The sequence below is a fragment of the Balaenoptera ricei genome, chromosome 2 (assembly GCF_028023285.1).
Source record: "Balaenoptera ricei isolate mBalRic1 chromosome 2, mBalRic1.hap2, whole genome shotgun sequence".
Taxonomy (NCBI): Eukaryota; Metazoa; Chordata; class Mammalia; order Artiodactyla; family Balaenopteridae; genus Balaenoptera; species Balaenoptera ricei.
Window position 1 is genome coordinate 159,411,857 of NC_082640.1, and position 26,107 is coordinate 159,437,963.

Below are 26,107 nucleotides of genomic sequence, written 5' to 3' on the forward strand. Positions count from 1 at the left end.
AAGTGTGCATTTCCTTGCAGGTTGATCGTGTCCTCTGAAACGTTAAGTCTCATGAAGGCAGGTGATAGTCTGTTTCGTTGTCTTCTTTATGATTGTCACCCCGATGCCATCGCAAGTCTGTCACTTAGTAGTCAGTAAACATTTGTTAAATTAAAAAAATAAAATAAAAAAAGAATACACGTAGAAAAGTCTGTAGCTTCATTTTCAGAGAGAAAGCAATGACTGAAAATTTGTAATGGGGAGAGGAGGAAGGGAAGTTAGGCGGAGGAATTTAGGGCTTCAATCAGTCTGTAAAGAGACCCAGGTGGACTGAAGTTTGAACCTAGAACTTTGCCTGAGGGCATTCCTTGAAACCAAGAATTGTGTGCTTCCTCATGCAAAGCTGCTGGGGAACGTGTTTTTCAGAAACGGGGACCTCCCGAGGAACACTGCAATTTGCAGACACTATAAGGAAAAAGTTCAGTAGCTAACTTTCTTTCTCCTGGAGTCCCTGGCAACTTGATTTGTAAACTGCCCCCTAAATATGGAATCCGTGTTAATTTGGCAGGGACTCCGCCGCTCTAGGGGGAAGCCATGCATTGAATTAACATTTTCTTTTTTTTTTTTTTAAGTACATATTTTTTTAAATTAATTAATTAATTTATTTATTTTTGGCTGTGTTGGGTCTTCGCTTCTGGGCGAGAGCTTTCTCTAGTTGTGGCAAGTGGGGGCCACTCTTCATCGCGGTGCGCGGGCCTCTCACCATCGCAGCCTCTCTTGTTGCAGAGCACAGGCTCCAGACGCGCAGGCTCAGTAGTTGTGGCTCACGGGCCCAGTTGCTCCGCGGCATGTGGGATCTTCCCAGACCAGGGCTCGAACCCGTGTTCCCTGCATTGGCAGGCGGATTCTCAACCACTGCGCCACCAGGGAAGCCCTTAATTAACATTTTCTAACGGGGCCAGCCGGAGGCGCCGGCGGAAGAATGGTGGGCGGGGACAACCCAGAGGCGGCTGGAGGCCCACCCACTTCCCAGAGTACACTGCGGAAGCCGCCGGCCTGAGCCGGCTTCTTGCCGTCTCCCGCCGGGCTGGGGAGAGGGTAGGACTATGGACGGGCTCCGGGCTAGCGCTGGGCTGCTGAGGCGCGGGCGGTTGAGGCGCCGGCGCCAGCCACAGCCACATAGTGGGTCGGTCCTGGCCCTGCCCCTGAGGCCCAGGAAGATCCGAAGACAGCTGAGGAGAAGTGTCGCGTCCCGGATGGCCGCGCTGAGGGCCCAGGCGCTGCCGAGCGAGGACTCGGAGGACTCGAGGGTGGAGTCGATGGTCGACGATCCCAGGGACCCGCTGGCTGGCGGGGCGGCGGCCCTCTCGGATGTGACCCGGCGGGAGCCGTACGGCCACCTCGGGCCCGCGGAGCTGTTAGAGGCCTCGCCCGCGTCCCGCTCCCTGCAGACTCCCCGCGCCCTGGTGGAGGCGCAGACCCCGCCGGCGCGCCTGGTGGAGGCATCCGCCCTGCCGGCACGCCTGGTGCAGGCCTCGGGCCCCCCGCCGCGCTTGGTGGAGGCCTCGGCCGTGCTGTGCTCTGCCCAGCACTTGGCGGCCGCCCCGCCGTCCGTGGCTCCAGCGACGCTGTCGGGGCCGCAGGGGGAAAGCGCGGGCGGGGAGCTGCCCTGGGACTCCCCGCTGCAGCGCGTCTTGGCTGAGCTGAACCGCGTCCCCAGCAGCCGGCGGCGGGCGGCGCGCCTCTTCGAGTGGCTCATCGCGCCTATGCCGCCCGACCATTTCTACCGGCGCCTATGGGAGCGCGAGGCTGTGCTGGTGCGGCGGCAGGACCACACCTACTACCAGGGTCTTTTCTCTACCGCCGACCTGGACTCAATGCTGCGCAACGAGGAGGTGCAGTTCGGGCAGCACCTGGACGCCGCGCGCTACATCAGTGGGCGGCGCGAAACCCTGAACCCACCCGGCCGCGCCCTGCCCGCCGCCGCGTGGTCCCTGTACAGGGCCGGCTGCTCCCTGCGCCTCCTCTGTCCGCAGGCTTTCTCCACCACCGTGTGGCAGTTTTTGGCTGTGCTCCAGGAGCAGTTTGGAAGCATGGCAGGCTCCAACGTTTACCTCACGCCCCCTAACTCGCAGGGCTTTGCCCCCCACTACGACGATATCGAGGCTTTTGTGCTGCAGCTGGAAGGTAGGAAACTCTGGCGGGTCTACCGACCGCGGGTTCCGACCGAGGAACTAGCCCTGACATCCAGTCCCAACTTCAGTCAGGAAGACCTAGGAGAGCCGGTGCTACAGACGGTGCTGGAACCTGGAGATTTGCTCTATTTTCCCCGAGGCTTCATTCACCAAGCCGAATGCCAGGATGGAGTGCACTCTCTGCACCTGACCTTGTCCACATACCAGCGCAATACCTGGGGCGACTTCCTGGAGGCTGTACTGCCTCTGGCAGTGCAGGCTGCAATGGAGGAAAATGTGGAGTTTCGTAGGGGACTGCCCCGAGACTTTATGGATTACATGGGGGCCCAGCATTCGGAGTCTAAGGATCCGCGAAGAACTGCTTTCATGGAGAAAGTGCGGGTCTTGGTTGCCCGCTTGGGACACTTTGCCCCTGTCGATGCTGTGGCTGACCAGAGAGCCAAAGACTTCATCCACGATTCTCTGCCCCCTGTGCTGACTGATAGGGAGAGGGCACTAAGCGTTTATGGGCTCCCAATTCGCTGGGAGACTGGGGAACCTGTAAACGTGGGGGCCCAGTTGACAACAGAAACAGAAGTGCACATGCTTCAGGATGGTATAGCTCGGCTGGTGGGTGAGGGAGGCCATTTGTTTCTCTATTATACAGTGGAAAACTCCCGAGTTTATCATCTGGAAGAGCCCAAGTGCTTGGAGATATACCCCCAGCAAGCTGATGCCATGGAACTCCTGCTCCGCTCCTACCCAGAGTTTGTGAGGGTAGCGGACTTGCCCTGCGACAGTGTGGAGGACCAGCTTTCCTTGGCGACCATGTTATATGACAAGGGGCTGCTGCTTACCAAGATGCCTCTAACCTGAACTAGTTACTCCTTGATTGCCAGAAACAAGACAGTAGTGATTCTCTCCTACCACCACCACTTTTTTGGGGGGAAAAATTCGTTCTTACCTTAATAACCATCACTGTGCTTACATTTACCTTTATGACTGCTTCAATGTCACAGAACTCAGACGGTCTTCTAGGAAACACCACCTCATCTAGGCACAAAAGTAAAAGCAGAAGTTAGAGGTGGAAGAAGGAGCTTTTTCTGAAGTAACCTTGATTCCTGATCGTTTGAGAGTACCAACTTCATCATCACCCTCAGGCTTCCGTGTACTGTGTGGCATTTGCTGTGTTACTCTGCTTGAGACATTAGAAGTTTTTATTTGGAATTTGCATCCTTCATTTGAGTTCTCTTTCATCAGTTTGGGGGGAGGGTTGGGGTCAGTATCCTGTTTGTTACTGTGAGTTTGTGTGAATGTTAGAAAAGTTATTAAAGTGCCAGAGAATGTTTTCCTTTTTCTAGGGCTAGAATATTATGTGGCATGGTTTGAAGAAATGTGGGAGGAGGGAGGTCGACAGAGAAAATCAACAGCTGAGGTGAAAGGTAACTTGGGGCGGTTGTAGGATTGGGGCCAATTCTGCAACTTTGGGGGTAATTTATTCATTTTAATCATGTTACTTGAACCCCAAACAGCACAATCCTATTAGAAAAGTTATGAGTATATTATGTTTTTAAAAGTGTATTATGGTTTTGCTCAGCGTTTGCTTGCATCAGTGGCTGGCACTGCTCCCAGAGAGACAGAATATCACCTAGTTGTGCTGTCATAGGCCTCAGTCAGCCAACTTGTAGCAAGCTGGCCAGGAGGGAGGGCTGGTGTTCAAGTTACTTTCCACTCTCATTTTTTTCTGGCAGTTGGAAGAAACTTCCCCAAATCTGGCAAGTGAATATTCTCATGGTTGGTGGAAAAGAGCCTGGTGTACCAGAGAGAGCACTGGACTTGGAACCAGAAGACCTGGGTTTGGGGTGGTGGCTGGTGGGCAGTTGGCTGAATGACCTGAGGCTGCTGCTACGCCTGGGCACACTGATTTTGTAAGTATGTTTTGGTACAGCTTGATGTCTACACCTCATCATTTAGGTTGTATCTGGAACTTTTAAGATCCTTTCACCGTAACTGATAGGTTGAGTTACATAAAGCTGAGAACTTTATGAAATCGTTTTTTTTTTTAAGTTGCAAAAGCGTAGATGTACGTATAATCTCACTTTCCAGAGGTAATATTACTAGTCAAGGTTAAGCTTCAAGGCTTTTTCTGAGTGCTTAACCAGACATACACACGGCAGTTTTTTGTTTTGTTTTTCTAAGGCGTCCTTTTTTTGACCTAACTTTCAAATTGGTTCAGATCGAATTACATCATTCTTTTTTTAAGGGGCAGATAGCAAATCAGAGCCTGGGGGAGGGGGACAAGGAAAAGATAACAGAAGGACTGAGAGGATGGTGGCCAAGAAGAAAAGAAAGTGTCCTTTCCTGGCTCTCATCCTACAGGGCTCACAACTAACTCCCCAAACATCCAATCCTGAAAAAGGCTTGTTAAAGGAGTCAAGGCATAGGATTCATCCCTAGAAAACTTACCCTGAAAAGTTTCTTGGAGAAAAGTATGGAATTTCAGTGGTTTTTGCCCCTGTTTGGGTTGCATGTAAACACGTTTTGCTTCCTCCTTCACTTTTCCTATGACTGTCTCAATCTTGAATATTTTCTGTATCAACAGTTCCTTTTGGCTTAGTGTTTGAATCTGAATCAGAACAAATGTTGAAAAAAACAACTATACTAGGCTGTAAATCATCAAAAAGCGTTAATAAAGTAGCATTGCATCATGCTTATTAGTATTAGGTGGTACGTAAATGCCCGAGAACATTGTTCCCTGGTGATATTGGTTGGACATTTTTCACATCTGTTATTGAAAAATTTATTTTAGCTTTTTGGGCATGATGAAAGGAATCTGCTAAGAAATGCTTGCTTGATGTGAAATTGGTTTTGTGAATTATATGAAGAATCTTTTGCCTTTTTAAAGTCCTTTTCCCTCTATTCATCTCCTCTAACAGCTTTGAAAAATTAGAACCACCTGTTCAGCTAGAGTTCCTTTGGTGAAAGAGCCCAGATTAGGAATTAAGGAAAGTTTAGAAGGAAAAAGAAAATCTAGGGACTTCCCTGGTGGTGCAGTGGTTAAGAATCCGCCTGCCAATGCAGGGGACATGGGTTCGAGCCCTGGTCTGGGAATATCCCACACGCCGCGGAGCAACTAAGCCCGTGGGCCACAACTACTGAGCCTGTGCTCTAGAGCCGGCGAGCCACAACTACTGAAGCCCGTGCGCCTAGAGCTCATGCTCCTCAACAAGAGAAGCCACTGCAATGAGAAGCCCGTGCGCCGCAACGAAGAGTAGCCCCCACTTGCAGCAACTAGAGGAAGCCTTGTGCAGCAACGAAGACCTAACGCAGCCAAAAAAAATTAATTAATTAAAAAAAAAAAAATCTAGGGGGCCAATTCCAGTCCCTCATTCCTTCTTTATGCCTATCTGCAAAAAAGAAAGAACTTGGGTTTAGAGGATGGTGGGGAAAAAAAGGGAAGGAAAGGAAACAATATTTCAGAAACAACTGATTTTGAGGACTAAGGGGATTTTTGCTTTGTTTTACTTTTTACTAGTAGGATTTTATAATCCTATCTCGCACAGATGTATTTTGTATCTTCAAGTGAGATATTGTATCTGGGGCTGTAGAAAGTATTTCTGTGTTGGGGAAGAGGGTACGTACATGCTTAGGGGGGAAAAGGGGCCTGAGGAACTCTTGAGAGCCCTGAATTTTTTCTTGAAAACATAGCTTGTACTTATCTACCCTGTTCTTGATCTCCTGAAGCATTTCTTGGTTTCCTTCATTTTCGAAGTTGAGTATCTTCATTGCATGGTGAATTTCTCTGAAAGGTAAGAAGAACTTCTTAGGTTGTTCTTCCTATCCTTAAAGCATGGAGGTGGAAAATACAGGACTTGGAATCAGACAAGAATCCTAAGTTCCAATCCTAACTGCGCAGTTTTGCTGAGCTTTATTTGCAAAAATGGTATGATGCTTAGCTTGTAGGGATGTTCTGTAGTTTTTGAGATGATATACTTGAAGGTACTAGTAGATATTATTTATTGAACACCTTTATGACAGGTACTAACATGTTATCTCATTAATCATCACCACAGACCCATAAGGCAGACTGCTGTCTGCATTTGATACATGAAAAAATGGGCTCAGAGAATTTAAGTAACTTACCCAGACTCACAGAGCTAGCACATGTCTGAGCTGGGGTTCAAATCCTGGTCTTTTTGGCGCTAAAGCCTATCGTCACTAAGTAGGCACTTGATAAATGTTAGTTGAATAAAAAAACCCACCTGGGATGATGAACAAGTACGTAAACTACATGAGCTTGACTTTTAATCTAATTCAGGCCAATTTTTCTGTTACCCACTTGCTAAGTAGATGAATGGCCCAGGTGAGCCTGTGCTTTTTACAGCCATTAAGCAGCCTGGAAAGGCAGGCACATACTCTGTTAACAAGGTTGGGAGAGTTGGCAGTACAAGAGGTCATGGCAGGAACCAGAGGGTTAGTGCTTACTTTAGAACAGCATCATGGTTCTCCAGGAGCAGCACGTCTAGGAAGGTGTCCCTGACTCGGTCTCCTTGAAGTTTGAGGGCTAGGATGCTACGGCAAGCCTCTAGTCGTACACCTGGTGATTCTTCGTAGTGGATAGCCCAGAGCAGGAGGTCTGTCACTTGGGGACTCACGTGGCCAATTTGTCCCAAAGCTGCAGAGATTAGAGGGCAGCGTGTTCCACTGTCACTTAAGATTGAGTTTGCTATATCCTAGCATCCAGAAATGGCCTTATTAATAAATAATAATAATAATAAGGTATAGGCAACCACTTGCTAAATTAAATATTGCAAATGCTAAACTAAGTATTTTCTCTTTACCTTCCCTTTTAGATGACAATTACCATTAGAATTTTAGGAATGGGTTAGAATAGGACATTATCCCCAGAGAATTCCCAGAAGGGGGGTATTCCATGCCATCCTTGTCCATTAGGATGTGAGAATATACTAATTTACCTATTTACCTAGGAATGAGATATGGGATAGATAACTCAGAAGACCAACCTAGTCAAGGCAGGGTAATGGGGAAAGAAGGCACAATTACTTCGCAGCTTAACCCAGGGCTGATTCTTAAAGGGACCTGCCAGACTGTCAGAGAGAAACAATGCCAAAAATCCCTAAAAAGAAACTCTAGGAAATTTGAGGGCAGGATTTTAGGTTTGTAGCAGTCTTGAATCTGGTCTGACTTTTACAGAGTCCTATGGTTGAAACCTCCAGAGAAAGCAAGTATATCCAACAGTGGATACCTGCTTGGAACTCATACCTAATTCTGTTGGCAGGGATTGTCTTGTCAGCCCTTTGCCTTAACGCGTTTGACATAGACCTAGACTCCTTAACTAAAAATTAAAAAGAACAAGAAAATAATCTTTAATTTCTCAGGCAAGGAACTTCTGAGAAGCTGTGATTATCCCCTCCCTTACACTCTACTCTCTTCCTAAAGAGATTCTGGGGATCATCTATACTAAAATATGGGAAGGTATTAGAGGTTGAGGAGCTGGGGCCACTCCTGTAATACCTCGAATGGCAAAGGCCTTGATTTTCCAGCAGGGATCTCTCTGTATGAGATTCAGAAGGCATTCAAGGACCTGGGATGGATAAAAGGTAGTGCTGAGTAGAGACAATCAGAGCAAGAATGAACCAGAGACAGGGACCCCTCTTGTCTAAATGTGCTTTAACTGGAAAAGTGGCCTTCTATCAAACCTAGTGAAAAAATGAGCTGGAGCCAGAAGTACTGGCTTAGGCGCATAGTGTTCTTATCTCCTATCTGCAGATTGATTTTCCCAGCTCACAGATCTATGGCCATATAGGCTTCTTTTGAATACCTCCATCAGGTTTTCCACTATTAACTAGGGATTATAACTCGATTCACTGGAGTTGTACCCTAAGCCTATCAGTACCCATGTAATGAGAAGCTAGTTAACTGAGGTGAGAACAGGATTCAGGGGTGTGCTCTAAAGTGAAGTCTAGGCTGGCCTGGAGCCTAAGTGTGGGCCTAACTGTTGGTGTGGCCTATATATCTCCTCACCTTCCTGGTTCTGATCTCTCATTCTGTGTCCGCACAGAATGGTGAGTATACTATGTACGAATGAAGCACAGGGTAATGCCCTCTTGGGTTAATCAGGTAAGATGGTACATGTTTCCTTGACTCACCATATTATCATGGATCTGCAGGGCACCAGCAGCCAAACAAGCTGCCTGCCGAACTGCCATGAAGTCATCAGAGAAGGAGTTCAGAAAGCTTGGGAGAAGTTTGGCGGTCATGAGCTTGAGCCCACGAATCAGGGAGAGGGCTTCCACACGCTCCTGGAAGTTTCCTTGGCCCAGCTTGACTCTGTAAGGCACAGGTGCTTTTATTTTCCCTCCTTAAACTTTTGGTCCCTCTCCCTACGCCCACCCCCAGTGCCCTCAGGATAAAATCCAACTTCTGTAGGCTCTCCATTATCCATTCCCACCCTTTCCTACTTAGCCTTATGCATGTTAAGTTTCACCAGGTAGAGAGACCTCAACTGTTTTATTTACTTGAATCCCTATTACCTAGAGTATGCTAGGCGCTAAACTATGTTGAATGACTGAGTAAAGGAAACTTTAAACATGGATCTCTTGCTACAGTCAAGTTCTCTTCCCCACTGTCCTCACATGTGCCATGTTCATTTCTGTATTTGGCTCCCAGTGTGGAAGGTCTTACCTTCTCTCTGCCTACGTAGTCTTACCCATCCTTCATGAAACTTGACTTTGCTAGGCATTTGTGTATCTTGCCTGTATAATCAGAATCATGTCATACACTTGAACTCTCAAACATCTAAAACAGTGCCTAACACCTAGTGGGCATTCAATTAATGATTCTTCCCTTAGCCACATTGTTAGTGTCTGTAGGGGCTGTTAATGTTTTATTTTATTAAAAAAAAAAATCCTGCAATGGGATCTATACAATGCTGAGCAGACAGAGCAGCTCAACAGATGCTGGCTGGCTGGAGCCCAGGCTCCCTGAACCCTTTAAGAATAAAAAATCTTCTTTCTCCACATTGACAAGGTCTTACCTGATTGTGTCATGCACCTCTTTCCCAAGGCTCATTTGCCCCAGAGCTTGGGCAGCTGCTTGTCTCACTTTCTTATTCCAGTCACTCAACATCAGCTGGATCAACTTATGTTTCATATCCTACACATAGGTGTAATAATTAGCTACCATTTATTACCAAGTCAATTTTGTACTTGGCACTGTGCTAATAAGTATTTTTACCCATCACATAATCCTCCCAAACAATCCCATAAGGCAGATATTACCATTTATAGGTGACAGAAAGGAGGCTTAGATTTCTTGCCCGAGGTTAACCTGTTGAGTGCTGGAGCGAGGACTCAGACCCAGGCCTGTTTTTTTAAAAAATTATTATTATTTATTTATTTATTTATTTATTTATTTTGGCTGTGTTGGGTCTTCGTTTCTGTGCGAGGGCTTTCTCCAGTTGCGGCAAGCGGGGGCCACTCTTCATCGCGGTGCGCGGGCCTCTCACTGTCGTGGCCTCTCTTGTTGCGGAGCACAGGCTCCAGACGCGCAGGCTCAGTAGTTGTGGCTCACGGGCCCAGTTGCTCCGCGGCATATGGGATCTTCCCAGACCAGGGCTCGAACCCATGTCCCCTGCATCGGCAGGCAGATTCTCAACCACTGCGCCACCAGGGAAGCACCCCCAGACCTGTTTTTGAAGCTTATGCTTTATTTATTCATAAATTTATATTTATTTATTTGTTTATTTATGGCGGCTCTGGGTCTTCGTAGCTGCACGCGGGCTTCAGTAGTTGTGGCTCGTGGGCTCTAGAGTGCAGGCTCAGTAGTTGTGGCGCACAGGCTTAGTTGCCCCGCAGCATGTGGGATATTCCCAGACCAGGGCTCGAACCCGTGTCCCCTGCATTGGCAGGTGGATTCTTACCCACTGCACCACCAGGGAAGCCCAAAGCTCATGCTTTAAACTACTATATTATATCGGGGCCAGCATAATCTGTGCTTGAGACTCTTAAAATTTGAAAGTGATACGTTAGTAGGGTGACCAACTCATCCCAATTTGCCTGGGACTTTTCCTGGGTTTAGTACTTAAAGTCCTATGTACTGGACAAGCTAGGACAGTTGGCCACCCTATGTGTTAGTACGTCTCTCAAAAGGGAAGGGACGAAGATTACTAGTTGGTGATTATGTAATGTGCCCAAAGCTCTTCTCCCTGCCTGAAACATCTCCCTTTTCCACCCCTATCTGATACCTGATGTTTTCCTATTCTTTTAGGATTGAGCTCAAAAAGCATCTCCTCAGTGAACTCTCCTCTGCCTTCTGTAAGCAATAGGAAATCCCCATAATACTTTACAGCTACTTCTGTTATAGCTATTTACATGTAACATTTACCAAGACGTGTTATCTTTGCATCCCCAGTGGTAGCGTGCTGCCCAGCATGTAGGATGTGGTCAGAAAGTGCTTGCTTACTGAATGAGTGAAAGGACTGATGGACATATTGCTTAACCCCAGCAGTCTGATGTGAAGTTCTCATCTTTACCCCGCCCCCTGCTTGCTCTGCATGGCTTTTTACTTTCAGTTGGCCATCCTGAGTAACAAGTGCTGAGGAGGCAAATGTGCAAATTAATCAGATGTTGTTAAAATGGTATTGTTAAATGCAGGTTCTGATTGAATTGACCCGAGGTGAGATTTTTCACTTGCAGCAAACTCCCAGGTGATACCTATGCTGCTGGTCCAGGACTTTAGCGGCAGAGTACTACTATGGCAGTCGAGGCAGAATTAACCCAGACTAGAATTACACTGATTACACTGAATGGCCAGGTTTTGTGCTTCCCACATCAAAATGTGAGGGTCAAGATGGCGGGTGCTCACTTCTCATGGGAATAGCAGTGTTCTGGGCCATTTTGGACTTACTCAGTGTTATAAGGAAAAGATAGTGGCACATAGGAAGAAGGGAAAAATCCCATTTGGATAGCTGAAGTTGATATTAAAATAATGGCAAGAAGGATGTCAGGTGAAAGCCTAAATGATGGTCAGGGTTTCCCATGCCTGGAAGTCTTTTTTTCAGTTCTGTCCCAAGTCTTGCTCAGCTGACCGACACTCCTTCCTTCACAGAACTTTAACTGATAGGTTCAGCTCACACTAATCTCTCTCTGAAAAGTTTTGAGTACATTACATTTATCACTTGTTCTTAAATCATTTGTGTATGTTAGTCTTGCTACTCTAACTCTAATGTCAGGTTTTTGAAAGTAGGGACAGTATTGACTGATACTTATAAAGTACCTTGATGTGGAGGCAATGTCAAATTACTATAAAAGTTTCTAAACTTTTCTGTTTTTTTTCTTGCTTACTTCATTGTAGGTAGGTTACAAACAGTTTGTGGACTGCCACCAGGCTGAGAAGCAGTGGCTTAAGTAATAGAACAATATGCTGGCATTTGAAGATAATTCTGGGTTAGGAGTAAGAGGTAGCAATATGGGAACAGAGATCTGTTTGGCAAGAATGGGACACTAGATAGCAGCAAAAAGTGGAAGAGCTCCCTAGCTCAGTTTTGCTTAGACTTTCTGTCCTGGAAACACAGGAAGAGAAGGCTTACCACACTGACATTTCCACCAATCTGGGAGAGAGCTCGGCAGGCTACAATCCGGTCTTTCCATTGATGGCTATTCAGCTCCACGGCAAGCATGGTATGTATCAGGGTCTGAGGAAATGGAAGACGTGTATGGATATCCATGATCACTTTTAGAGATGCTGGAACCTTGGAGAAGTTATATCCTAACCTGGCATCCAGCATAGTTAATGTCACAAACACATGAGATGCCCGTTGCTAGCAAAGGAAAGAGTGGGTTTACAATGGGGCACTCTTACATCCAAGCCAACTGATTTCTGGGGAACAAATCAGGGAACAAAATACAGATTTAGTAATCTGAACAGAAAATTCCTGGGACCTTCTCTTCTTAATTTAACTATCTTTCCCCCTAAAATGATTTGTATATGCCTCAATCTGTGAGTTTCACATTTCTACTGGAAGTAAACAGAATTGTAGGTCTGTGTGGTTTTCAATGGTAAACTTCTAGCAGAAGCAAATTCTGCATATCACTTTTCTTGCCTACACAGTTAGAAACCATCTGCAGCCTACTTTTCTCACCTTTCTCAGCTAGCTGTTGTCACTTTTCCTTGTATACACCCTGGTTCACCCACACTTAGTCCAGTTTTACCTGTGCTTGAGATTATCCCTACCCAACCACCTGCATTTTCAGTTCCTTACATGCACCGACCTCAAAGACCCAATTTTTCCCCCGAAACGTGGTTTCTTTCTCTGACCCTGTAATGGACACGTACTGTCTTCCCACTTAGATGGCTCAGGAGCATGCAGGACTGTTGCTCAGTGTCCTCATTCTTCTTGTTAAACAGCTGATGGAGGATCCTCTTAATCACGGAGTAAGTGGCAGCACCTTCCAGAGCCAGGCACTGAGCTGCAGCCCAGCTGTCCACGCTATTACCTGCCACAGTGGGGTGAAAAAGGAGTCCAGAATGGCGATCTCTTCTCCCCACAGAGAGAGCAGCCTTTGGGTTGGTACACAAGACTGCTACCTGCCTGATATCTCACTTCCTTCTGCCCCCTGTCTCGAAATTCAATCCCTTATTTAAATCACATTTAAATGGATTGTATCAAGGTTCTAAATATAGACTGAAAATCTTAACCTGAAAAGTCAAATCCTAATACGTTTTTGTTAGGTAACAGCAGGAAGGCACTTCTGGCCTGGGTGAGAGATACAGTTGTCCCTCTCACTAGAGATGGGGAAGTCTGGAGTGGAGGCTTTCTTAAGACAGATGAATTAAATTGTTGAGTATCTCCATGCCGAAGGCCAAACTGGTCAGCCAGTTGTCCTCCACCCCTGCTGCCATGCAAGAAGCAGGTACATCTTTCAGACAGAGCATTTCGGCACCTTGGGCCTATCATCTGACAGAACCTTTTTGCTTGTATTACTCCAACAATGCTTGTGGACAGTGCCTGTAAGTTAATGTGCAAAAATGGAAGCAAGATGTGTTCAAGTGGTGATTTAAAAAATGTTTAGAACATATTCTTTAATATTATTACATTATCTTTTCAATTGAAAATCTGGTTGTATGAAAGGGGACATGGTTTCTGTTCAAATGCACCTATGAAACGTTTAGCCCAGGTACCACTAGGTGGCAGTGTACCTATTTTGTAAAGTACCTGGGAAGAACAAATCTCTGAGTATCTAATGGAAGCCCAGACCCAATACAGTAGACATCATAGAGCATGATGGTGGAGAGGAAAGGATTAGGAAAAGCTGATGGTGAGATGTCCTCTCTTTACCCCATATTTCCAGGTCAGAAGTAACAAGGAGTTACTCACCCTTCAAAAGGGCAGCCTGCATGATTTCCCGGGCAAGAAGATTATGGGACTGTATGGCATATTGGCATACTGCCGCTGCCATCCGCACATTGGCATTCTTGTCACAAAGAGCAGCCTTTAGGGGGGGCTGTAGAACCTCTGGCAAGTCCTGGATAGATGGAGCTTTGACGGGTTCCTTGTCTGTGATCAAAAGAAAGCCAGTAAGAGGGTGTTAGCTAGCCCCTTTGCTTTTTCTCTGAAACACAGCTTTTTCCGTAGTCACATGGTGGCCAGCCTCAGTCTCAGTTGCAGATGTTTACTGCTGCTTAATATAATTAGAGTTTAGCTGAGCCCCTACAATGGGCAGGATTTTAAGGCTGACTTTTGTGCTGGGTATTCCTGTTCCCAATCCTTTATCATCTGGCCTCTACAGAGCTGTATTCGAGCCAAAGGAGAATGTTTCCAGCTAGGCTGTGGTGACCAGCACCATTAGTTTTAGTGATGAAAATCAACCTATTTATATATTTTTGTATTTTTAATAATAATAGCAAATATATTTAGGTAGTGCTTTGCTGCTTATATAGTGTTTCATATTCATTATCTCATTCAGTCTTCTAACCCTCATTGAAGTAGGCAAGGCAGGTATGACTGCAGAGCTCACCTGAAATATGTGTATTGCAGGAGTCCTTTTAGGTTTAACTAAATAGTCTCACAAGACTATCATAGCCACACATGGCACTAATCTTTGGAAGGAAATAGGATGGAAGCATAGTTTGCCAACAGGACAGCATCAGGCGTTCCTTTTGGCAAGAGTTCTTGAGGTGGTTTGTCTAGCATTCCATGGAGCCTTCTGGGGACAGCTCAGGAGCATGGAATCGATCCCCAAGTATGTGTCTTATGTTCCACCAGAGTTATTATCTCTTTTATATAACAACTCCATAGATATAATTCCAAAGTCCTCAAAGGGCATGCTTTGATAAGTTACAGCATTCATGGGAGCCCAAAGGATGGTGCCTCCTTCAGGCGTGTATATTTCACTTACAGTTCTTCCCAGTCCAGATGTAATTTATCAGTCAGGGTTCATTTTTTTTTTTAATTTTTAATTTATTTATTCATTTATTTATTTTTGGCTGTGTTGGGTCTTCGTTTCTGTGCGAGGGCTTTCTCTAGTTGTGGCGAGCGGGGGCCACTCTTCATCACGGTGCGCGGGCCTCTCACTATCGCGGCCTCCCTTGTTGCGGAGCACAGGCTCCAGACGCGCAGGCTCAGTAGCTGTGGCTCACGGGCCCAGCTGCTCCGCGGCACGCGGGATCTTCCCAGACCCGTGTCCCCTGCATTGGCAGGCAGATTCTCAACCACTGCGCCACCAGGGAAGCCCAGGGTTCATTTTTAGCATAAGCAATGTTGCCTACAAAGATAGTTCCTATCCTTATCAGGTTATTGGGACAACAGGTAGGCATTTAACTAAAGCTCATTTCTCAAGTAGGAGGGGAAAGTGTTTTGTTAACCTTTTGTCCACAACTAGTTTCATTTTATAGATAAGGAATTTGAAGTTCAGAGAGGTTAACTGACTTCCCAAGATGCGGCAGAGCGAGTTCTATAGCTAAGGTTTTAGAATTTCTAATCTGTCCTTTTTGCTACTACTGTGGGCCACTGTGCCATCTGTTAAGAATGGGCTAGGTGGAAATATGTGCATTTCAGGGGAACAGATAGAAGTCAATTATTTCAAGAAATAATGAGTAAGATAATTTTCTTTGGGAAGGTGTGGGGAGGAAATAAGACAAATCAAAATCTAGACACCTAGGAAAGGGAATGACAAAGGTATTCTCTAATGTATGTTGAAGATTTGGCAAGATAATCTCTTGCCACCTATTTAAGGTTTTCTCTATGTGCCAGGCACTAACACACATCATCCCATTTAATACCCAAGGAAATAAGCGTTTAAAATAAAAAATGTGTACATGTGGAAGCATATAGCAGGGACATCAAACCAAGTCTGGGTGGTGGGGCAGGGAAAACTCCTCAGAGGAAGTGATACCTTAGCTGAAAATTGAAGGGTATGTGTAGAAGTTAATCAGGTAAAGAGGGAGAGGTAGAGTTTCCCAGCAGAGGGAGCAGCAAATTTGAAAACCTGGAGTTAAAATGCCCATATCTGGAACTCAGAAGACAGGAAATAAGTGAAATGAAACTTTAAAAACCTGAAAACTTTGTAGAGATAAAATTAGTCCCCACCTCTAAGAAGTTCCTTGTTTGGTAGAGATGGCAGAAAAGTAAACAGACAATTATGACAGAATGATAAATGCTAGGGCAGAATAATATCAGGATGCTACCGGACTTCCCTGGTGGCGCAGTGGTTAAGAATCTGCCTGCCAGTGCAGGGGACACAGGTTCAATCCCTTGTCTGGGAAGATCCCACATGCCGTGGAGCAGCTAAGCCCCTGTGCCACAACTACTGAGCCCATGCGCTGCAACTACTGAAGCCTGCGTGCTGCAACTACTGAAGCCCATGCGCCTAGAGCCCATGCTCCACAAGAGAAGCCACCGCAATGAGAAGCCTGCTCACCGTAGCAAAGAGTAGCCCCCGCTTGCTGCATCTAGAGAAAGACCTCACGCAGCAACGAAGACCCAGCGCAGCCAAAAATAAAAAATAAAAATAAATAAAAATTTTGTTAAAAGGATGCTACCATCAGCAGAGAAGGAAGAAGTATCAGCCCACGCTTCTCACAAAAGGTGGTTTCTGAGAGGGCACTTGGGGGTTAGTAAGAGTCAGTTGGTTTTATGTCCTTTCAGCAGCATTTTATAGTTTCTGTCATCTGGGTCCTGTGTCTTGTTAAGCCAGCTCCTTGGTAGATTACAGTTCTGGCTCTTGTAGATGGGAAATTTTCCTTTTTAACTGCTTATTGCTAGCAAAGAAAAAACTATTGACATTTCTTTTTCAAAAGATTACAGACCATTGGGAAAAATGGCCAAGTCCTTAATTCATTTTACAAGGCTAGTAAAAATTAAAACTTGATAAAGATAGTATAAATAAATACAAAACTACCAATTTCACTTACAAATGTAGTAAAACATTCTAAAATATTAACAAATCAAACCCAGTGGAGTAGTAAAAGAAAGATCCATTAGGATTTATTCTAAGAGTTTAACAACAGAATTCATTATATGCACAAATTAAAGGAGAAGAAACTAGAAAATGGCTGGTAAAATTCAACACTCATTTTTGTAATAAATAGAAAAGCTCACATGTATGTTGGCATATGTTTGTAAAAGCATAGGGAAAGTGCTGGAATGCCAAACTAAACATTGGTTACCCTGGGGAATGGCATGGGGGTGGGATTGGAACTGGGAAGTGAGTTGGGGGAAGGTAATCACCTCTTTTTTTTTTTAATTTTTTTGGCTGCATTGGGTCTTCGTTGCTGCGTGCGGGCTTTCTCTAGTTGTGCCGAGCGGGGGCTACTCTTCGTTGCGGTGCACGGACTTCTCATTGCGGTGGCTTCTCTTGTTGTGGAGCAGGGGCTCTAGGCACACGGGCTTCAGTAGTTGCGTGGGCTCAGTAATTGTGGCTTGCGGACTCTAGAGTGCAGGCTCAGTATTTGTGGTGCAGGGGCTTAGTTCCTCCGCGGCATGTGGGATCTTCCTGGACCAGGGATCGAACCCATGTCCCCTGCATTGGCAGGCAGATTCTTAAGATTCACTGAGCCACCAGGGAAGTCCCACCTCTTTTTATACTCCTCTGTGTTGACTGATAATGACACTTTATATTTCTTTTGTAATAAAATGTTTAGGAAGCAGAATCTGTAGAATTTATTGGTCGATTGGTTGTGGGAAGAGGAAGGACTTTGTCCAGGATGACTCCCAGCGTCCTAGCTCAGAAACTGCGTGGATTGTGGGGATGCTGATTGCGATGTGGAATGTGGGGAGGGGTCTATGGAGAGGGTGATGAGTTCAGTTTGGGACATGTTGAGTTTGAGATGTGCTGTCAAAAGAAGAGCTAAAATGGAGTCGGGAGAAAAGTGTGTGCATTCACACACATACACATATACTTTTTGGCTATTATGAATGGGATCTCTCAAGGTAGAACAATGTGAACTTACTTGTAAGCTACTGAGCATCAAAGGGTGATGAAATTCGTGCAAAAAGCACTAGACTGGAAGTCAGGAATTTTAAATTCATCTCTATTACTGATAAGTTGTGTATATTCAGGCCAGTCTCTGGGTCTTGGTTTCCATTTTGTGAAATGATCTCAGATAAGCTTCAGGGTCCCCGCCAGTTCAAAATTTCTATGGCTCTGTGAATTGCTTATATTCTCAAGCAGTCCAGTTCTGGCTCTCACCTGAGTCTCCCTGGCTGATGGCAATACGGGGCCGTTCTAAAGCAGCTGTGGCACAAGTGATGATGGCTTGGATCCGGATGTCATCATGGATGTCCACCAAGCTCTGCAGCAGGCCCTCTATTGTTTTATGGTGCCACTCGATGACTATACCATGAGGAAGAAAATTAGAAGAGAACCACCTGGTTAGGGCTAGATATTGTGCTGCAGGCAGGTGACAAGAAGTCCCCTTCCCCTAGGACAATTCAAGCAAAACAGCTCAGAAGAATAAAGGGCTCCAGAGATGGAGTCCTGTCCTGAGGGAAGTTATTTCTCTGATGATCCATGTACTCTCTTAGGTAGTTCCCAAACAAAACTCCTAATCCCATCCTATATTCTTTTTTTTTTCTTTTTTGGCTTAAATAACTTTATTGTTATCACCTGGTAAATATTTAGGTGCAATAAAACATAGTGGTTAAGGGTACTTTGTCGTCAGACATACCTGGTTTGGAATCACAATTACTAGCTATGTGGCCTTGGATAAGTTACTTAACCTCACTGGGCTTGAGATTTCTCATTTGTAAGATGAGAATAATGCTGGAACCCACTGTATTGGGTTACGTTGAGTGTTAAATGAGTTAACTGGACAAAGTGTTTAGCAAAATGCCTGCAAGATAATAAGGGCTCACATGTTAATGATTGTGGTTATCATTAGGTTTCCCTGACTTCGAGGGCTCTTCCATCTGGCTTTCAAGGGCTTCTTCCTTTTATTGCTAACTGCTCTCTTTATAGCTTTGGAGCTTTTATTTCAGTGCTCCCACCACCTGTAGGTGCTCCCTACTGGTAGCTTTTACTCAGAATCTCTTTTCCAACCCTGTTTTTGTTTACCTGAGCCAGTTTATGTGATGGATCACCTCTCTTTTTCCTGCACTAACTAAACTAGTTTTTCGTGTTCTGAAAGCCAGCAGCCCTTGAGTCTTCAAAGCTTGCAGCTTTCAACACTCCTTGCTGGACCCTTCCTCTGTCCCAGGCACTCAGCCTTCTATTCCCATATCGCTGAAGGCAAAGTAAATATATGATAATCCCAAATTTACAAATGAATTTTGGAAAAGGGTTGTATATGCCACAGCCAACTGAAGTTTCTTTTGATCACTGCATTTCCATTGCTTGAGCAGCACATTTCACCCTTTCTTTCATGCATCATTTATTGAGTGCAAAGTTTCAGAGGTCAGTGAGATAGGGTCTCTGCCTGTGAAGAGTTCTCAGCATAATGAGTTTCCACAAATTACTGATGTAAAATCTGCCCATGCAAAAAGTATCCAGATAAATGCAACTGTCATTGTGTGAAAAGCTCTTATCTAGTCTAACCTTGATGAGGCAACCAGATTTTTATGTTTCACAAGAGAGGGATGGATTTTCAAAGACTGAGAAACACTAGTCCCAGGTGAAAACCTCCTCCTTCACAAATAACATGCTGATATGTCAGGACCCCCGCCCGCCCCACCCCCTTCACTCACTTAGAGCCCAGCCCATCTTCCATTCCTGCAGCATCCTCCGCAGGGCCACCAGTTCCCAAGTCACATTCTCCTTCAGTGACTCTGCCTGCTTCTTCAGTCTCCTGGTCTTCATGGGCATGTCCTCCTCACCCACCTGCAGCAGCAGATCCTTGGCTGGTATGGGCAGAGCTGTCCAGCGCATGGCTCCTTTCACAGGCCTGCAAGCTGTGCGGGGCAGCAGTATGAGGCATTCTGCCCACTGCCCTAAACCTGCGTTCCCAGCCAGCATCACATTCCTATTCCTGGCTAGCACTAAGGCAAAATGAAACTGTCAAGAGCCAACTTTCCTGTGATTATGTAGGAAACTGAGTACAAGTCCCATAGGGAGTTATGACAAGTCCTGACTACAAACATGATAAAGCCATGATGATGGGGCAGAGAAATTTGGGGAAGAAAAGTTGAGATACATATAAGCCTTTTTATAAGTTTAATAAATCTTTAGGAATATAAATATGTTTATATGTAACAACGCTTGCTCATAAAATTCAATATTTGATATATTGCCATTTAAAGTAGAATGTAATTGGCCATTAAGTCCTAATTTATTAAGTTTTCTTTTTAATGTTTTTAATTTGGGAGGAGGAATGGTGCTATAAGCTGCTAAGTGTTTACAAGTGCCTTGCTGTAGGAATGATTAGTGTCTCAGTTTTAATGAGGCAGCTGAAGCCCTGGAAGGTGACTTTCCAAGACCCAACCCAAGGCTTTGCTACATGCTTTCTTCACTGCTTTATAATGGTAGCCCTCAACAAAGGAGGAGGCTGTGTGAGTTTGGTGGAAGCTGCCCACACCTGCCGTCATTAGCACTTCCTCTGCTCTAGTGGCTATTGCCTCTAGAGCCAGGCAGCACTGGAGACAGAGGTTTGGGGCTGGTGGGAAAAAGAATGGTTCACTACTGCTGCTAGTTTCTGCACACCAGGGGGCCCACCTGAAAGGTGACATTGCAAAAGAGTCATGGGGAATGGAGACATAGTCTCTGGAGGATGGGCACTTTTTGTTTCATAAGTTCATTTCTTGGTTAACTCCTTTCCCTCTACCTTACCTAACTTACAGAATGAAGAATGATGTACTCATGAAACAGAAATTTGAAACACAGGTTGATTCTAGGGCCTGAAGCAGGTATGGGCCTGAGAATGGAGTGGGAGGGTAGAGCCAGCCCAAGGAAAAAGGGCAGAGTGCTAGATCAGGGGTTTGATGTACTTCCTTTGGAAGCATTAAGGTGGGATCTGTCTTATTAGTCATTACTGGCCCTAAACCACTTGGTTACAACTAAGTTTCGTCTCATTTCAGCTGTATGGGCCACAAAGGCTTTTCCTGTTACAATTAGTATTTTATAATTTTATGAGATGATTTTTAGTTAGTAGGAAGGGACTCCCCTAGATGCTGGTGGTGTCCCAGCCTATGAAACAGGGGCCTTAAAGAACTAACCCTACTTCCACCTTTACCCCCATTATCAGCTTCCTGCTTACATGGTTCAGGAACTGGCTGGGAAGTCCACCTTTCTGGGGTTTCAGGGAAGACCTTAGATAGCTGCTTGTTGTATCGATTGAGGTTTTCCAGGAAAATCTGGTCTCTCTTTGCACCAATCTGGTGGATGATCTGGACTTTATCTGTGAACAGATAAATAATGAGTCCCTAGAACCTGCCTCCTTCCTTTCTTCCTGGGTTTTTGGTCACCAGGATCAGACCCAATTTCCTTTTGCCCTACTCTAAGCCTCTAGGACTCATGACTGCCATGCTCTGGGGGCATCCCTTGAAGGTGACTGTTGCTTGGAAGTATGACCTGGTGGCCTCATAAAAGCCTGGAAGCCAAGTCAGAACCTAACTTACAGGCATTGTCCCCTATGAAAAGCTAGATACTAATGAAGGGTTACCTAATTCATCTTTTATCAGTCATAAATACCTTTGTCTGAATAATTTTGTTAAACATTTTAAGAAGACTTTCAGTTGAAAGCAGTTTCAGAACAAGATGGGGGTAGGGAAGAATAAACAGCTTGGAACGTGCAGTCCTAGATTGTGTATCCTGGAAGCCCAGGCATCTAAAGGATAGCAGGATGGAAGGGGAAGGTAGTGGACATTCATGGGTATCGGGCAAGAAGCACAATATTTCTTGTCTACTTAAAGTGCATTTTTGTTAATATTGTTTTACAAATAAGGTATGTAAGGCTCAGACGGCTTATATTATTTGCTGAAGGTTAGTAGGAAGGGGCTAAGCCAGGCTTTAAGCTCAGATCTCCAGAGCCTGTGATTGTTTTTTCCAACATAGCACCTCATTGGGGGAATTATCTCAGTGAGAGAAGGGAGAACAGAGAAGAGGTAGGTTGTTCCCAAAGCTGAATCTTGCTTACTTTGCAATCCTACCTCCACTACCTCTTTAGTAAACATAAAGGGATAGAGAGAGGGGAAAGAGGAAGAAGAGTTTCCTTCCTATCAGATACCTACCCCCTGTCCCCGGCCTCCACCCCACAAACCCCCAAAAAAACCTCCTGAGCTAGTAACCAGGAGGTGTCAACATGAACACTTGGTTCATCCAGGGCCTCTTATCCACACCCATGACTGTTTTATCCCCCAGCTACCTTCCACCTCCCTGCTCCATGTCCCCCTCGGCCCCAACGACAGGGCCCCAGCTCCATTACCGAAGTAAATCTCCTGTTCAAAGGTGTTGTCTGTGGAGTAAGCAAACTTTCCAGCTCGGGGATTCACCTGTCGGAAGTGGCTCTGCCTTGGGGGCTGGTAGACGCTCCCCTTTCCATCGATGTCCTCAGCAGTCTTATTGATGCCAGGCATGCTTTCAACTGTCTGCACTTGCAGCAAGTAATTGGGCAATCTTGGAATGAGTGACATGGGGAGAAAAGGGGGGACAGGTAGCTTTAATACTGGTGCCCTTAGAGGGTGCATGGACTTGGGGAAGGGAACCCACCTCCTACATTACCTCACTTTACCTATTATGTGTGTGGTTATTTAGTGGATAGACTGTAAGCTCTTTAAAGGATAGGTCCATGTCGGTTCATTTACATTGTATTTCCAGCACTTTGCAGAGTGCCTGGAAAGTGGTGGCAATGCAATTTATATTTGTCCAACAAATGAATAAATAAATGTTTCCACTTATTTTTAGTTCTCTTTTAGGAATCAGGGATGTTATAGCTCCAGTCTTCCTTCCAGTTATAAATGAAAAGGAAGCAATGTGAGAAACGTGCAGTAATCCTCTTCTCTAAGCTTATTTCTCCATCCTGCTGCCAGTCTGTTTTTGAGTCAGTTGACACACTGGCTCCTTATTCAGACTGAGGCAGGACCAAACCTCATGAGGTCTCTGCCTTCCTCACTCCCACCATGGATTCGCTTCTAGGAGCACCTGGATAGTACCTGGAACAGCAGAATGGCTCAGTCTGCTGGGAAAGGCTGAGAACCCATTCCTTTAAAGGCAGTGGTTCTCAGCTGGGAGCAGCTTTGTCCCTCAAAGGGACATGTGTCAATGTCTGGAGACATCTTTGGTTGTCACACCTGGAGAGTGCTACTGGCATGCAGTAGGCTGCTGCTAAACATCCTACAGTGCACAGGACCAGCCCCACAACAAAGAATCATGCAGCCCAGCACGTCAGGAGTGCTGAGGTTGCGAAACCTTACTTTGTGGAAATCTTAGCAGGTTGGTGGTGGAAAACACAAGAGGTTAATGTGACAGTGTGTTCTGAAGTAAGGAGTGTGAGGCCACCCAGGAGTCCTTGAAGGGGAGCCAGGGATTCTCAAAGGCGCGCCCGAGGCCCCAGCCAGTCTACCTATAATAGATAGGAAGCAGCAGCTCTGGCTTCTTTTCCTCCTGGGTGGGCAGAACGACACTTCGATCCTCAAATTCTGCTGTCTCTTCTTCCTCCAGCTGTTTTAAGAGCTCCAGGTCACTGGAGGAAGTGAGCTCATCCCGGATGTGGCTCCAGTCGTATTGCTGGTGCAAGAAGCTCTGCCACTTACTGGGGGACACCCCAGGCCTCAGAGGACGCTTGCTCTGGATCCATCGGGCAGTGCGCTTGTTAAGCTTTTCCAGCATGACAGCCTGCCATGCTCTGGCCTCCTTCTCAGGAGGTGGAAGCCAGGTTTCCCTCTCCTCCAGGTTCACATCTGGAGAAAGTGACAGATCCAGCACGTCCAGCTCCCTGCTTGGATGAAGATTGAGAGGACCAGGTGCTTCCTGGACTGCGCTTGCTGGCTTTGATTTCTTCAGCAGATTGGCAGAGCTTTCCGTCTTCATAGCCTGGGAGGTGACCCTTGTTGAGGGACCTGAAAAATCCAAGAACTTGAAGCTGATGGGCTTCTCAGGTCGGGGCTTCCTGACTTGGGGAGGCTGGATGATGCTGTCTGCATCGTAGAGATGGTCAAAGCTGTATTGGCTGTAAGGAATGCTGGCCAGCCCTCGCTGCTGCACCACCTCCTGCGAAAAGGTGAGGTTTGCAGCTGCCTGTTTCAAATATAGGTTCTTGAGGTTTGCACAGTGCTGCGGGCTGGAGTGGAAGACTGGAGGCACACTGGAAACGGAGGCGCACTCCTCCTTGTTTCTTGGTTTTAAGTAGGAGAAAATCATGCCCCATCCCAGCCGTGGGGAGAGTGACTGACAGAAATGCTGGGAGAGAAAGGTCTTTCCCTTCTCGGTCTTAGTCATTGTTTCCCAGCAAATGCTTCCTTCCACACTGCCTGGTCCAGTGGAGGACCTGGAGGCATGACCAGGCACCTGTTAAGGGGATGGGAAGAACTGGTGAGAGCTCTAGGTCAGTAGAAATTGGTAGCCCGCAGCAGTCAGTAAGAAAAGAACTTGGAGAACAGGTAGGGGAGGGGGGAAGCCATGGGCATTAGAAAGACAAAAGAAAGAAATGCTGCAACATTTGAAATGGTCCTTGTTCAGACCTTTGCTTACAGTTCTCACATTTGTCCCAAAGTTCAGACCCTCATCTCCTTATGAGGGATTACTGCTTTTCAGCAGTATCCCAGGTTTCCAGTTTTTCCCCAAAAGTTGCTTTCTCCCTGTTCAAAGAACTTACAGCGTAAAGTTCAGACAACTCAGCCTGGCATTCAGGGTTCTCCCTGAGTATGGCCCCAGTTTATGACCCTGTCCTGACATGTAACCTCTCCTCTCGACTCTCCTAGCTCTTCTCTGAGTGTTCTTCCCTCCACAAGGAGATCTTCCTTCTGTGCCATGTGAAGCCTTTCTTCCATACTTGACACAAATTCTGTCCATTCTTCCAGGCCCAGCTCAATTCCTCCCTACTCCGTAACTCTTTCTTGACCTATCCAGGCCTCCGTGTCATACACAAATTTACAAATCACTCCTAGTCCATTCCAGTTATTTTAACTTTTAACCCTGTGACACGTCACATCGTTAAATATTTGGCTCCTTAACTGCACCGTAAGGACCACGTCTCCAGTCTGTTGTCCTTCAGAGTCACCCAGTACTTTTCTATATTGTTAACACAGTCTTCATTGTTAAAATGTTTTACAGCTACAGAATATTTTATCAAATAGGTAAATCACCTTAGCTCTTAATTATCAGGCAAGTTGTTTCCAGGTTTTAGCTAGCATGGAAAACACTGTAGAGAACAAATGCCTAGAGTTAGTGCTTTTAAAAAATTTTTCCTTCTGAAGCACTTCCTTGGCCTAATAATGATAATTGACAATTATGAGTACTTTGCTAAGGGCTTTACACTGGGATGATATTATGGTCTTTATTGCCTGTGGGAAGAAGCTGAGGCTCAGAGAGGTAGGTAAATTACTTCAGATCACATAGGCCATAAGTAGCAGAGTCAGGCTTCAAAGTCAGCTGCTAGATTCCACCCCAGAGCACTTAACTTCTGTGCCACACTGGCTTTGGCTCCCTACCACTCATTTTGTTGGCCTTGCCATTCCCAGGGGCAGGTGACACTGCCCCCCCACCTCTGCCCCAAGCATGAAGGTGAGACCATTATTCTGTTGTGCTTAGTGCCAACTCCTGCCTTTCCTGCCCTGTGCACAGGGTACCCCTTAGCCTGGATCTGACTCTTCTCTCTTTCACAACACCCAGCACTGTACCTTCTCTTTTTAGGGCTTGATTTATTCCATTGTCTTCTGTGTATTAAATCTGTCCTCTTGGTGTGTCTTTTTGGTAAGGGTCAGCTTTTACCTAGATGTCACTAGGCCAGAATTAATGACCTAACTCACATTAAGTCACACATGATTAATGTGATGTCCCTCCAGGAATTTTTGCACATAAGATTAAATTTAGTTGTTCCATCTCTTCACAATCACGAAGGCAACATGGCTACCAGTAAAAGTCAGACTAAAAAAATTAGGGCAAGGCTAGAGGGTGGTCACAAGGTGCTGTTTTTCTTTAAACAGTGTCTACTCTCACTGGTTGAAAATGAACTGCGAAATGAACACAATATTAGTGTTCTCCTGCCTTGTGTATTGCCTAATAGAACATCTTATTCTTAACATATCAGTGTGTCAGTATCTTGCTCCTAAGTCAGGGGGCATTTTGAGCCTAAACACTTGAAAAACAGAATGAGGACTGGTTTCACCCTAAGATGACTACCTATATGGAATGATTTGGGATGTCCCCAGATATATGCCCTTTAGCCTGTGACATACAGAATCTTTGGTTACAATGCTATCATCACAGAAAGAATACCATGTTATCATTATCAGTTATTATAAATTCTCAAGGAATAGTTATCATCATCTAAGATACTGGCTTGTT

At 45.6% G+C, this 26,107-nt stretch overlaps 2 protein-coding genes across 9 annotated transcripts in view; one reads left to right on the top strand and one right to left on the bottom strand.

Annotated features, from left to right (window-relative positions):
- The window catches only part of HEATR4 (HEAT repeat containing 4), an 88,797-nt gene that overhangs the window by 10,650 nt on the left and 52,040 nt on the right, over positions 1-26,107 (bottom strand). For 5 of the 6 annotated variants that reach the window (XM_059914594.1, XM_059914595.1, XM_059914596.1 and 2 more), the window contains 15 exons: positions 23,166-24,109; positions 22,029-22,219; positions 20,862-21,002; positions 19,357-19,560; positions 17,864-18,007; positions 13,552-13,731; positions 12,510-12,670; positions 11,764-11,868; positions 9,211-9,329; positions 8,324-8,504; positions 7,689-7,758; positions 6,639-6,828; positions 5,877-5,955; positions 4,620-4,779; positions 3,148-3,206 (listed from right to left, as the gene is read on the bottom strand). In XM_059914594.1, coding sequence (XP_059770577.1) covers positions 3,148-3,206; positions 4,620-4,779; positions 5,877-5,955; positions 6,639-6,828; positions 7,689-7,758; positions 8,324-8,504; positions 9,211-9,329; positions 11,764-11,868; positions 12,510-12,670; positions 13,552-13,731; positions 17,864-18,007; positions 19,357-19,560; positions 20,862-21,002; positions 22,029-22,219; positions 23,166-24,040 — 2,859 coding nt within the window. In that variant the 5' untranslated portion in view covers positions 24,041-24,109. The remainder of the gene's footprint in view (positions 1-3,147; positions 3,207-4,619; positions 4,780-5,876; positions 5,956-6,638; positions 6,829-7,688; positions 7,759-8,323; positions 8,505-9,210; positions 9,330-11,763; positions 11,869-12,509; positions 12,671-13,551; positions 13,732-17,863; positions 18,008-19,356; positions 19,561-20,861; positions 21,003-22,028; positions 22,220-23,165; positions 24,110-26,107) is intronic. The other variant, XM_059914597.1, reaches the window with a different exon arrangement.
- On the top strand, positions 1,031-23,749 carry RIOX1 (ribosomal oxygenase 1). Of its 3 annotated transcripts, none has more exons than XM_059914600.1 (3): positions 1,031-3,431; positions 3,905-4,081; positions 23,264-23,749. In XM_059914600.1, the coding sequence occupies exon 1, from the start codon at positions 1,086-1,088 to the stop codon at positions 3,027-3,029; it is 1,944 nt and encodes a 647-aa protein (XP_059770583.1). In that variant the 5' UTR covers positions 1,031-1,085; the 3' UTR covers positions 3,030-3,431; positions 3,905-4,081; positions 23,264-23,749. The 3 variants fall into 3 exon arrangements, with proteins under 3 accessions (XP_059770583.1, XP_059770585.1, XP_059770584.1); XM_059914602.1 differs by lacking the exon at positions 23,264-23,749 and adding an exon at positions 12,582-12,705; XM_059914601.1 differs by lacking the exon at positions 23,264-23,749 and adding an exon at positions 8,345-8,656.